This window comes from Pinus tabuliformis, chromosome 1_1 (assembly GCF_031772625.1).
Source record: "Pinus tabuliformis cultivar Carrire ecotype Pingquan chromosome 1_1, CPIR1, whole genome shotgun sequence".
Taxonomy (NCBI): domain Eukaryota; kingdom Viridiplantae; phylum Streptophyta; class Pinopsida; order Pinales; family Pinaceae; genus Pinus; species Pinus tabuliformis.
In genome coordinates, this window is record NC_142297.1 from 724,232,773 (window position 1) to 724,246,889 (window position 14,117).

At 40.2% G+C, this 14,117-nt stretch overlaps 1 protein-coding gene across 1 annotated transcript; it reads left to right on the forward strand.

The window, feature by feature from the left end:
* The first annotated feature begins 13,796 nt into the window (after positions 1-13,796).
* LOC149215940 (uncharacterized) lies at positions 13,797-14,117 on the forward strand. Its single transcript, XM_089389776.1, has one exon. It carries the CDS (start codon positions 13,797-13,799, stop codon positions 14,115-14,117), a length of 321 nt encoding a protein of 106 aa, XP_089245902.1.

The following is a 14,117-nucleotide window of genomic DNA, read 5'->3' on the forward strand; positions in this document are numbered from 1 at the left end:
TCCGTGGACTTATCACAGTGTTGTGTGACACTGCATGCAGCTTTGAAGCATATGCACACTCTTGACTGTGACATGCAAGCAAACAAAAGAAATAAAGACAACTTGTGTCGTGCACATGTGCTTGCAATGTAAGATTCCTCCAATGCATGAGCGATAGGATCGTGCAGTTTGAGTGGAGGAAGCATGATCTGTGTGTGAGATTGATCTTCAATGCATACAAATGAGTGATGAGGAGCCTCGGGTGATTGAACAATTTCCTGATCGAAGGTGAAACTAACCCCGAGAGAGCGAGGGCCTGACATAACCATCAGCTCGGGCTGAAGTGCCTCGACAGTCTGGAGTGTTTCAACTTCATCGTTAGATAGATCATCATAGACTGGTGGCTTTGAAAAATCAACTGCGATAGAATCATGATCGTGATCGAATATGGGAGTAAATGGATCATGACAGCCACGATCAGAAAAATCAATGATTTCATCGGCATCCTCATGATCTGATGAATCAAACAGAGGGGTAGATGAGAAGCGAAAAAATTCATCCTCTGTGTTTCTGGAAAAGGCAGATGAAATATCAAGTGGATTTTCAATGAATAACTTATCCTCTCCATTGTCGGATGATGGACTGACATCCGGTGTGTCCTGCAAGTGATCAACAATGGGTGCATCCGTGGATGAAGATACACATGTGAAATCATGGATGGAAGGTTCACCAAAGATGTCAGGGAAGAACGAAGGGGGCTCAGACGGAAGGGAGTCATCCTTCGCCAAGTGTTAATGCTCAAGCTCCCACTCATACTCTTCATGAATGACAGCACATGTTGGTTGTGCAACACCAACTCCGTCAGCGGCTTGTTCTGTGTTCAAAACAAGTGTAGAGTCCAGAATGGAAGAACAAAAGAAAGTATCATCTCTAGGAACAACCGAGTGTGAAGAGAGAGGTGGAAAAAAATGCATATGACAACTCGATGGACTGACAACCAAATTTGTGCGAAAAATTAAGCGAAGTGATGTTGGGAGGATGTGACAGCTGAACAAGTGTGTGAGCTTGATCCTCAACATCATTGTGCAGTGGTGGAGCTGTTTGATGAGGGGATGGCGGACAGTCACTTGTGATACTGGCCGCATCCATATGAGATTGCATAGCTCCATCACTGAAGAATGTTGAGCGAGGCTTGATTTCAAAATTCTTCTTGGGATGAGCATATTTCTTAACACAATACTCGAATCGGTCCCAAAGATAGAAAAACTTCATTTGGATCTTTGGAGCTTGAAACTGCAAATCACGGAAGCACTGCCAAAAATCCATAGTTGATTCATGTGGAGCCTTCCGTTGTTGTAATAGTTTTTGGTCAAGATGTTCTGGATCAAAATGATAGAAAGTGTCTTCAATAAGATCACAGAAGTACTCAAGTAAGTGCACGCTGTCAACTGGTAGGTTGCACAACCACCGATGTGGAGATTCATGAAGTGTGTATGCAAGCAACAAACTGGCCTATTCGTTAGAACATCCATCTTCCTCATGAAGCATGGAAAGAAACTCATGTAAGAACTTAGGCCAGGCCACTTCGCCTTCACCATCATATGTGTAAGTGGAAAATAGATCTAAAAACTCCCTCGTGATGGTGACATCTTCGTGATTCGAAAAACATCGTGGAGGGAGGAGAGTGCAAGAATCCATGATATATATGAAAATGTTCAAAATAGGATGAGAGGACACGACTTGTCATATGGCCCTCCTTCTAGCACCAGAAATGTTGACGGTGTTGGATCTGCCAACATGTCAGGGGATCTCCCTGGTAAGAATTCCCAATTAGACCTTAGACCATTTGGTGTAGGAGTCCCATCAATGGGTGGTACGGTAATGTCTTGACCATGATTTCGCACAGAGGCAAGTAAGATAACTCTGTTGGTAGCAAGGGTGTGACAGCTGTAGTAAGACAAGGAAGGTGCATGAGAGGTTCTAACACACTAAGGGTGAGGTGAGTGCACCCCTTGGAAACCTGTAATAGTACTCGACTTGGAAGGGAACACACAAGCAAAGGTGCATCACAAGCTGGAAAGAAAGTTAGCGAGAAATCCAAAGTGATGGTTAAACCAACAACACATTTCAGAAAGATTCATACATACTTATACAAAATAGTCCATACATGCATGCGTAAGAAAACAAATACATATATCATTTAGAGTAAACCAGATAGCATAGAATACAATACAACATATGCATGAAACATACTGGCTCTGTTATATTAAGAAGTGTAAGTTCCAGTCATACAATACATCCATGTCCGACCACTAGTTCTAATAGTGGAACGTACCGCCTGCTCCTCCAAAGAGATGTACTTGCTCTGCGCAGTGGAGAAGCCAAGGCTCATTACAATACTGTCCAAGCTCTCTCTAAGATAGTCTTATCGGAAGCTTGGCTGACCAAAAGCCTTTACAATGAGTTATGAGATTCTATTTATAACAAAGGGTGGGGTGACCCTTGACATTCCCCTTTGTGACAGTTCATCTACCCTCATGACTCTTCATCTACTCTATGACTGTTACATCCAACTATCAACACTTGAACTTCCACTTGACAAGATGTTACATTACAATGCACATGTGCCCATGTGAGACAAAATGGATTGAGCAAGCCATGTAAGACATCATTGACACTCAATCCATTGTGATGAGACCAACTCTTTGACATGCTTGTGATGGTGAAGGTGGTGAGTTGATGCCAAGCTTGGGCATCCATGATGGTGTGCATGCGCTCCATGGTGACATCTTGATAAGCAAAGTCTTGCCTCCATTGCATCCCGGTGCATTGGTGTGGCTCCTCCATGCAACTCTTCTGCTAACATGTGCATGGTCTTCTTGGGTGCGGTTGAACTGGCAACACAATGATGCATAGTGTCCATGTTGATCTTCAAGTGTGTGCTGGTGGTCATGCACATCAACTTGTCGAAGTACATGTTTAGCTCCAGTCGAACTTGCTTCTTGTCTTCGCCTCTGTGAGTGTGCCGAATGGGTGGGATCACATGCATGTGCACAATGACATGCAAGTTGTTGAACTCCCTTGCATGCAATCAACAACACCACTCACCATGTCTGCTCCATGCCAGCTACTGGGATGAATCTATAACTTGTATGGATGCAGTTCCATCTGTCTGTGCATGTTGCGCCCCCTACTGTACCTATTCCTGTTGCAACTCATTATTTTGTCTGTGCAGCTCCTGTTCTTCCTTGAGTTGTTGCGTGAGCACATGCAACTCCTTCTCTGTTCCGTTCTCTGCCTTCGCGTGATCTTCATGTCACGTCGTCACCTCATAGCCTGAGTCTCCAAAGTTGCTTTCACCACAAGTAGAATTGCTTGAGCTTGCAACTTTGTTCTGCCTTTGTGTTGTCAACAACCTTCCTCTTGTGTTCGTTGCATCCATTATGTTGCCTTCAATTCTTGTTCATGGTGTTTCTTGCTGTGATGTTGTTGCCATCATATCTTGATGTCCTTGTCTAAGAACAACTTGATGTCTTCGCGGGTAGGCAAGTTCATAGACACTTGATCGACTGCATCCCCAAGTGTTCTCTGAACGGTGTCTTCGACTCTGCTCTCCTAGAAACCATTGTACCTGTGTTGCTGAGAGGAAGATGAACACCTATGATACCTGGAGACATGGCAACACTCATGGCAAGCAATCTGTCAGTCGAAAACTAGAATGAACTTCATAACTGACTTGCAACATACCTGTGTGACTGATCATGAAGGTTGTGCAATTTTTGTCGGGAGGTCAGGAGACTAACTGCCAAGACTATGCAAGGCATAGTCTGGGCTGTCAGGAGGCTATTTGACTGTTGGAACTGCGCAATGCACAGTCCATCCTGGGTGATGACTGCTGGAATTGCGCAATGCGTAATCTCATCTAGCAGTGGTTGCAGGCTCAGTGAATGCATCGCGCAATTTTCTGGGCCAACAGTCACTGTCCCTCAGAATTGCACAATGCAAGACTAGAGGACAGTCACTGGGCAAAAATGTGCATTTCCTGAGAGGAAGACAGAGCCTTCCCTTTCAGGATTACACAATGTTGTCTTGGTAAGGCAGAGTCCAGGCCAAGGCTGCTCAGACCTGCTGATGGGAAACTGAAAGTGAATGTGAATGTGAATGCATGGTGATACTGAGTGTAAGCACAAGCGAATGACCATGCATGCAAATGGTGAACGATAGATTCAGAAAATGAAACAACATGCATGCGGGTGAGGCGAGTCACCGAATCAACGATCATTCGTGAAAAACAGTTTCATGCATGTGACAGCAGTGAGATGTTGACGAAAACTAAAACGGTGCTAGTACAAGCTAGTATCTATCAAAATGATAGCAAACACTCACTGAAATCAAGTAGACAACATTCATACGAAGCGAAACACAAAAAGTTCCAGAAATGCAACACAAGACATGGAAGGCAGGCTTACCCAAAACAATTGAGCTGAATGTGCCGATGACTCCTAGATGCGATGTGGGATGTTAGAGCTACAAGGTTGATGTGAGGAATGAGCTCTGCAGCATCTGGTTCATGATTTTTGATAAAATTGAAGATGTGACGTACATGCCACAAATCTAAGAAGAGTGACACTTGGTGGGAGGTTTCCGAAATGATCCTTGCATGCAACCTCCAACTGCTATAAGTAGATCCCTGAATCAAGGGATTCCTTTGCATACCACCTTGGGAGAAGCAACCCATGCATGAAAATCGGTTTTGCTCGGTCCTAAAGGGAACCAGTCAACTCAACTGCACATGCAAGAGGCCGCTCAACTGCTGGGAGAAAATGTGCATTTTTGGATGGGAGCTAGACTGATTGCCCAAGAGATTTGCACAATTTCTCGGCAGAGCAGTTGACAACTGCCCAGGATTACACAATTCTTGGGCTGAGCAGCCCTGCTAGGAAGAATTGCGCAATTTTTTGGATGAAGCCTGACTGGTAGAATTGCGCAATTCTCGAGCCCAGTAGGCTGCCAGACTGAATTGCAATTTCTAGAGGGAAGGTTGGTTTCCCTCCAGAATTGCGGAATTTCTTGAAGGAGTTGCTTAGCCTGCAGCTGGACCCAATCTGGAGAAACAACCTGTGAGGGGAATGCATCAAAATTTGATTGGCAGGCTGTCTTTCTGCAAGAAAAACAATAAAGCTTGTGTACTTGAAGAAGCAAGACAAGGTGTTGTGAAAGGTTGGTAGGGAGGCTCCAAAACGAAGCTAAGGAAAAATTTTGGAGGGTGGTTGTAACCGCTACAACACCTAGCAAGACCTCCTCTACTATTATCTTCCCCAACGCCTTGTGAGCAACCATGTTTTGTATGTACATTGTCGTGCTACATGCCTCCGCCTATAGGAACTTGGGCATATCCTAGTCATACAACATCGCCTTTGCTACCCCAACAATAGTCTTATTCTTCTGCTTTTCTACTCCATTCTATTGTGGATTGTATGGAGTTTTCCACTCTCTTATGATGCGCTCCTTCGCACAAAACCCCATGAATTCCTTATATGTATACTCGCCTCCATTTTCTCTATGAAGCACCTTGAGCCTTTTGCGTGTTTGGTTCTCCACAAGAGCCTTAAACTCTTGGAAGCGACTAAAGACCTCATTTTTCGTCTTCAAAAAATAGATCCAGATTTTCCTGGAGTAGTCATAGATGAAGGTCACAAAATACTCATACCCTCCAAGAGATCTGGTGGACATCATGGCACAAATGTCTGAGTGTATTAACTACAACACACCACTGGCTCTATTGTCACTTCTTGGGAACATTGCCTTTGTAAACTTCCTAAGTACGCACCCCCTACACATGTCATCATTCTCTGTGCTTAATTTTGGAACCTCTGTTACAATCTATTTGAGCAACCTGAGTGTTCCATTGTGTAAGTGTCCCATCCTCCTATGCCACAACTCTCTCAAGTATCTACCATTTATATTGCTACTACTAACTAGTGTCTTTGGAGAATCGAACTGCAACCTGTATAGCTTGTTGCTTCGAACCCCAATTTGTTTGAACTTATTCCAACCCTGGTGTTTGATGTACACCTTTTGCCCCACGAAGTAAACATTGTAACCCTTTTCTTGTAGTGTAGATACTAAAATCAAGTTCAGACCCAAACCTGACACATGTAACACATCTATAGCACTGGTGTTCATTCCTGAGTCCATTTGAACGCTAATAGTACCTCTCCCAACTGGAGTAAATTTCGTATTATTTCTTATCTGAATAATGAATTCCATCTCCTCTTCCTTGTAACTGGAGAAATATTCTCTAACCCCCTTCATATGTGATGACATACCATTTTTTATGTACCATACACCTGTGGATATGGACTAGAGAGGCAAGCTATGAGAGCGAATTCATCTTCCATCCAGGAATACAAATCCTTAATGTTTGTTGAAGCTACTTTATCCTTCCCCCTCTTGTCCTTCTTTCGGCTAGGACATTGGCTGACATAGTGAACATGTTGACTACAACTAAAACATTTTACCTTTAATAGGTCCTTCTTCTTGTTCTCTCCTTTAAAGCCTTGTCCCTTACTGGGACCCTTCTTTGCCTTTCCCTTTCTAGCTAGGGCCACATTCTCTTGCTCCTCTTTCATCTCTGATGCCTTGTCGTTGCTATTAGTGTCATTGACTAAGTTGAGCCTCATCTCCTCCTTAGTGAAATCACTCCATAGTCGATTCCAATCTAGAAGTTTGTCTCACCCAGAAACCATTTGGATGAACATGTGCCATTCCTCGGAAAATATATTAGGTGTTATGCACAGTATCTCGTCATCACTTGTCTTGTCTCCAACTGAAGCTAATTCATCTCTAACAAACCAAACTCTGGTGAGATAAGAAGTAACATCCTCACCCTTATACATATTTATGGTCCTCAGCCTTTCTTTGAGAAAAAATTTCATGTTTTCTGAAGGATCCTGGTACAATTTGATGATTCTCACATTTCTTTCATTGTCCCCTTTTCTGCAATATGTGGAACAATGAAATCCTTGACTCCATCAAGAATCATCCTCTTCGTTTTGGCATTTTCCTTTTTGTAGGTTGCCAGTTGTTGTGGATTCGTCAGTACGACAGTTACATTCTCCACATACTCCTTCAAACCATACTCATCCAGAAGGAATGACATCTTGGCCTTCCAAACACCAAATATTGAGGATCCATCGAACCTATCCTGATCTCTCAATCCTATTTTGGCCATCTCTAGAAATATACGAACTCAAATAAACTGGAGAAATAGAATTAGGTAAAAAAAACACCTTGTGCTCTTCACTTCCTCTTCCCTATGTTTATTTACCACTGCAAAATGTTTGCGCCTAGATCAAATTTGATACCATGTGAAATTTTCTTAATTCCAACAACCAGAAATTAATCTTCTAACTTATGTAGTTTATTTGTCTTCGAAAATTATTACAGAAAATAACCATTAATTCACTTACAATCTTCACAAATAAAATTCAGGAACCGAGAAAATAATGCACACACAAAATTATGGACACCAATATTTTTGGACAGTAGTCCCTATAAAAACTCTAATGTGGGGAATACCGGTTCAATAGATTAGGGTTTATATTATTAATTCCTCAACTACTTGAGAAATACAATTGCTTGCTTGATATTAACAAAGATCGAGCATACAATTTTCTCCACAATAAAAATAATCTAGAAACACAAGTTTCTTCTACAAAAATAACTCAGCCTCTTCCCAACCTACTCACACCTACTCCTGCAACTCACATTGGTTGCTGGAAATGTGCACCACTAGCTCTGGGAAATTTGATCAGCCTCCAGAACTATGTTCCGGCTACCACACTGCCTACTGCTACTCACTGAAGCCACTCAAAACTCCTTCGGTAGTTAATCATGGAACTGGAACTCGATTTGCATCCTTTGCAACTCGAACTGGATAAACTGGAAGTGCGCACTAGATAGTTTACACTTCCTAGTACAACCTCCCTACAGATAAATTCAACCTCTCTTCCTGTCACTAGAACACTAGAAAATATGTGGATATCTTCTCCAGAAATTTCCTCCCAAATTCTCTCTTGAAACCCATGTTGTTGGTGTCTCCCTTTGCTTCAACTACACCCTTGCTAATCACTGCAACTGCATAAGTTGAACTGCTCAAGTGTGTCTCTCCAAACCCCATCGACTTGCTTTTATAATCTCTTGTTGAAAAATCAATGAGCATGATCTAATCACAATCAATGGATAAGATCATCTTGACCCCATCAAGTGACTTTTCCGAAAGTCTCTAGAGAAAAATCGATTTTCCTCAATTAATCTAATTTAATTAACCAATTTTTCTAAGTTAGACTTAGGAAAATAATTAATAATTGGTTAATTAATCTAATTGAGGTGTTTCTTGCAAAACCTTTTTTAGGTATTGGAGAATATATGTTCCTTAGCCTCTTAGACACCATAGAGACTAAAACACCTATTTGATGCTACCAAAAACTAACATAGCATAGGTCCATCTTAACCTTGAATCGTGTGAAAGGGATACAAATCTCGAAGTGTGCTAAATACACATAGACACATATTCTACAAAAAGGCATGCACAAAGACACATCAAATATACACTAATATCTCTCCCACACGGGCTATAGAGTATCTCATTTTTCTTGGTGCAATAATTTTAGATTTATTATGGTATCAGTGCTAAGTTATTCTTATTTATTCCTATATATGAACAATCCCTTGAAAAGAAGCTCAAGCCTTAAACATAATTCCATGTTTACTAATATCAATGGTTGGGAGTTTTGATTCCTAGAATAGGTTCGTCTAAACCCAGGATCTGGGTGAGAAGGATAAAAAATCTCAAAATATGCTATATATATGTATATATATAGAGAGAAATAACACAACGGTTTACACACACCATACACATTATAGACACATAACCAACATCTCCCTTATTAATACAATAGAGCACCAAGCTTCTAGTAGTGTTATTAATTTAGTTTGTTGCAATTCAAATTGATTAGGTGGATTCTTATTTGTTCCTACAACTGATTTTAAATAGGATATGGTTTTGTAATATTTTTATATTATACACTAAACTTACTGGATAAATACCTGAAAGAATAGAATAGGTTTGGATTTATAAATTCTTGAACTTTGACTGCTTCTATTTCATAGTTAAAATACTTCATATTATTAAAGTGGTGCTTTCACCAACTTAAGTATGAAAATCTTATTTGTGCTTTTTGTTACAGAGGAATTTTAGATACTTAACGTCAAATTCTTTCGATATGTTTCCAAACCATGGAAAAATTATGACAGGAAACTTTTAGTTGGTGGCATAGCAACACTAAAATGTTGTTCAATAAATCATACAAGCCACAAAATACATGTAATTTTTTGTTTTCCAAGGGAAATCATCTTCTCTCTCAACTCGAGATCAAGGGTGGGGGTCAATACAACAATATTCATAGGCCCGGAGCCATTGCAACAATATTTCTCATGATCATGTCAAGGAATTGAACCTGGGTGGCAGAGATAACAAACATTCTACCTAACCACCTAAGATAACCCCAATTGACAGATACACACACAGATGTGTGTGTGTCAATTGGGGTTATCTCAAGTGGTTAAATAAAAAAGGTCTATCATTTAGCCAGTCAATTCGTTATAAAAATTGAAGATAGTAATCAGATTATATGGAACTACCCATTAGTAATATAGAAAATTCACGAAACTCTATAAATCAATCAATGCGTGGTAGTGCTATTTTCATCTTACTATCATAATTTATTATTGAAAATATTTTTAATATATGAATAAATATAAAAGCACTGCAAGAGACTCGATATGGACAGAGACTAGAAATATTATTTACTTGGATCTTTAAATAAACTCACTAGCATTAACATTATTATAACACGTAGAAAAGTGTGAGTGAAACGTAAGAGATTATGCAACGAGAACATGCCGAGATGTAAGAGATTATGCAACGACAACATGCCGAGATGAAGGGGAAGTGCATGGAGACAAAAGTATTGTAATTTAATAGGGAAAACAGTTCCAACATCAAGGAATTCATAAAATTAACAAGAGAAAATAGCCCGTTACTGCTTCAATAATATCCTTGAACAAGTCTCGGCATTTAAGGAAATGAAGGCATTTATGACCACCATGGCAGATGATAAAACTCTAGGTTTTAAGGGGTTCTATATTGTCTCATAGACTTATTCAAAGAAGATTGAAAGGTTGGATAATTAGAGGTTCGTTTTCGTCAACAATGTAAGTTATAAAGTTTTGATGATGAACCACACAAGTTGGTTTGAAACGTGTCGACCTAAATTTTCCAATGTGATTTCTTCTGAAAATGTTTTCAAATAATTATAAAGTCATTGTCGAACTTTTGTGATAAAAAGGAAAAAGTGTCTTATTAGTCCCTGCCATAGGCAATATGGACTATTGCAATTGAAATGTGTTGAGATGCGAGCCGTATGTAGGCTAATAATTTTTTTAAGCAAAGTTTTCTTAAAAAAATTTAATGCATCTTTTTGCTGACCTATTGAATATTGAAAGCTCTCATTGTTAACCAATGAATGAATCTGAGGTCTCATTGTTAACCAATGAATGAATGAATCTGAGGTCTCATTGTTAACCAATGAATGAATCTGAGGTCTTATTAAGACCTTTTGAATATTGAAATCTCTCATTGTTAACCAATGAATGAATCTGAGGTCTTATTAAGACCTCGAAATTGTTAACTAATGAATGAATCTAAGGTCTTATTAAGACCTTTTTTTTAGGCGATAGGGTTTATAAAATAAGAATCTACGACATTTCAATTTCATTTCAGTTTCAGTTTCAGAATGGTTGCTCTCAATATGGACTAATGCCAGTGTTGTTCTAGCATTAGTTAACTAAAATTAAATGTCTGGGTGCTTAGCTGGTTCTTCTATACACGCGGCTTCATTGACTCTGGCCACAATATTCTGTAGCCTAGTACACGCATCTTCTCGTCTATTATACTATTATGTTGCTTCACACATTTATGTGACCACTTCAAAAAATTCTATATCAGAGGTGCCAGGAGTCGGTCTTCATTGGAGTTTTACGGAACATTGAAACCTGCCCGATCACGATCACTCACAGAAGACTCACGGAAGCTTGTTGATGTTCACATTGTATAAAAAACAAAACGATCACTCACAGAAGACTCACGAAAGCATGTTGATGTTCACATTGTATAAAAAACAAAACGATCACTCACAGAAGACCCACAAAAGCCTGTTGTTGTTCACATTGTATAAAAAAAAACGATATCATTCTTTGTCAGACAATGTTTTTCTTTGTCAGATATTATCAGTAAATTTTTGCAAGTATCATCAATAAAGTTTTGCAAGTATCAGTAACCAGTATATGCTAGTAGGAAACATATTAAGAAAACAATTACCTCCTCTTTTTGAAAGCCTTCCCTCCTTCAGTCGAACTTTCTTGAGTAGGTAATTATCCATTTGCTGGGTATCGATAACATTCTGGAGATGGAACTGTTTCTCTAGGTACCGCACTTACTGCCCCTACTTTACAATCGCCCCATTAGCATTCGACCATGTAGTCACAAGCCCCTTGGGGTTACTCACTACTGCACTCGTTTTGTCGTTCTGTTATGTACGTCGGAGCCCTATGACTGAGAAAAGGAGTGCGAGACACTAACGCTTTTGAACTGCTGCTATCTTGTTGAGTTGGTCCTCTAAGCAACCCTTGTACTTCCCCTGGCAGGAGAACTAGGCTTGAAGGCCAACCTTGCGAATTATATATATAGAAAACCCTACTCTAAGTTAAAGAACGTGTGCAGCGGAACTATTACATACATGAAAGGATGGGCTAATGCGCAGGGGACCTTGGATGGAAAGAGATTGACCCCTAATCATCGATCTCCTTCTCCCTTACGCATCAAATAGGCTACCATCTCCGTCTACCTGAGACCGACTCTTTCATCTCTGAATATAGCATCCCTAAACAAAGTATTATCTATGTATTAGCTTTAACGGTGCTACTCTGTCAAATCCATATCTAATAACTCAATAATCTCTCTACATTGATATAAAATAAGGGGAAGCCTGAGTAAAGCCCCTTTCTTTCTCACGGGTAAAATATTTTTCTATGGGCGCCCCCGGCTCGGTCCAGCTCAGGTTACCCGGCCATAATAGTTTTCATCCTTCAACCCTTGTTCGATTGTTTTGTCTCTCACTCTTGCCTTTCAGTATTACCTGCCTACAGAGGAAGCCTGGAGCCCGCCCTGTTCTTCAAAACCCTGGCTCGATGAGCCAGGAGACGAATCGTTTGACATGACAATGAGGCAGACACGAGGTTGTGGAACACTGTAAAGAAGTCGGATCGGTGAAATGGACTCTATTACGACTGAGCAAAACAAAGAACAAATGCTTGACTCTGTCAGGAGTAAAAATAAGGCGAACGACATTTGTAAGTGACACTTGCAATCCATGCAAGTGTGTTGGCATGTTGCAATATTGACGATAATTAAAACTTAAGTCTACAATTTTGAACATCGTTTCATTTCACAAAGGATTATAATTTTTATTTTTGGCCAAGTGTCTATCTTAAGAACTCGGAGTTGGTGTAAATGTAAGGTTAATTTTAATATCTACTTCTCCTCTACTAATGAGCAATGAGCATGGAAGCACTGACATATATCAGATTAATGGTTTTTACCAGGATTCAAGTGAGAGAGAGAATTTGTGAACGGTCATCCTGGCACAGATAGGAAAGGGTTCGCGGCAAGCTAACGAATCAATGCCCCTAAGTATCAATGAAGGTGAAGGTAGAGCCCCGTATGAAAGTGCCAAAGTGAAGAACGTAGATTCCTGTTTTGCTTCACAGTAGTCTGGAGGTTTCCCAAACTGTAAGGTAGGGTTAGGTTCATAAATGATAGTTTTCCATTGGATTTTGAATTTGGATTTAGGTTTCCAAGTGAACTAAGAGTTTCCACCATTAAAATTTAGTTTCAAAATATATATATATTTTTAGGTGTTTGAGTTGGGGGCATTGGTAAAATGTATGGGAAGGATCCCCACAATTTAAACACCCTGAAAATTTTCTGCCTCCAAACACATAGGATCCTCTCTTTCCTGTTGATTAGAGCTCTGCGCATTGGAAGGTGTCTTCAGTTTTCACTCAAAATCATTGCCTCTATTAAAGGTTTTAGATTCAGTATTTATTGCTTCACAATTTTTCTATTGGATACGATCAAATGTTCTTTGCACATCGTTAACTTCTTGATAGGGTTAGTTGTTCTCACACTATGGTTAACTATTCTCTTTTTTTTATAACTATTTCTTACTTCAAAAAGTTCCATTCTTGCCCCTAACTGTTTTGTCAGAATGCTAACTTCCATTCTCGACCACATAACACAAAAGGACTACCTTTGTTTAATAAATAATTTTGTTTGTAGAGAAAAAAAGGGGTTGAACCCTAATTACGTCAAAAGGCGTTCTCTTTGTGAGATTGGGTGGGTAAACACTATTTTCCCCACCCAATTAGAGCGCTTTATTTTCGCCCTTCAACCAAATTATATTTTGACACGTTTGGCAGAAATTTGGGCGAGTTTTGGTCCATGATCAGTGGGAATCCATCGTCCTGGCGGAGATTTATGAACCCATCATAAGACTCAGTGAAAACCTGTGCAGACCTACCAAGAATTTATTAGATTGCGGGTGAAAGGTCATTTGCAGATATGAAAAGATGAGGAACGGGAAGCATTTACGTTTCGAGTTAATGGAGAGATAGAGAACTGCGGAAGAAGCACCATGTCTCCAGCTGTAATGGTGTCGCAAGTGGCATCAGGAATACAAATGATAGTTGGAACATGGATGTTCAAATCCCTCATGGAGGAAGCAGATCACAAGAAGAGTACGATGGGAGGAGGGGCCATGCCCATGCCCCAATGCCCCACCTGCAATGGCTCCAGGAGGGTTCCATGTATCTGCAAGCGTTGGTTTGATGGCGAAGAGGGATGCACTACATGTGGCCATACCGGTATGAAACCTTTCTCCTCCTGTGGTGGCTCTGGAAAGGGCCGACCAATTCCGGTCAAGCTACGGATCACCAATGCCCGCAATAAATTTTAA

What these genes read in the sequence shown, in the direction of transcription:
- LOC149215940 (XM_089389776.1), top strand. Translation starts at nt 13,797, where the DNA reads ATGTCTCCAGCTGTAATGGTGTCGCAAGTGGCATCAGGAATACAAATG.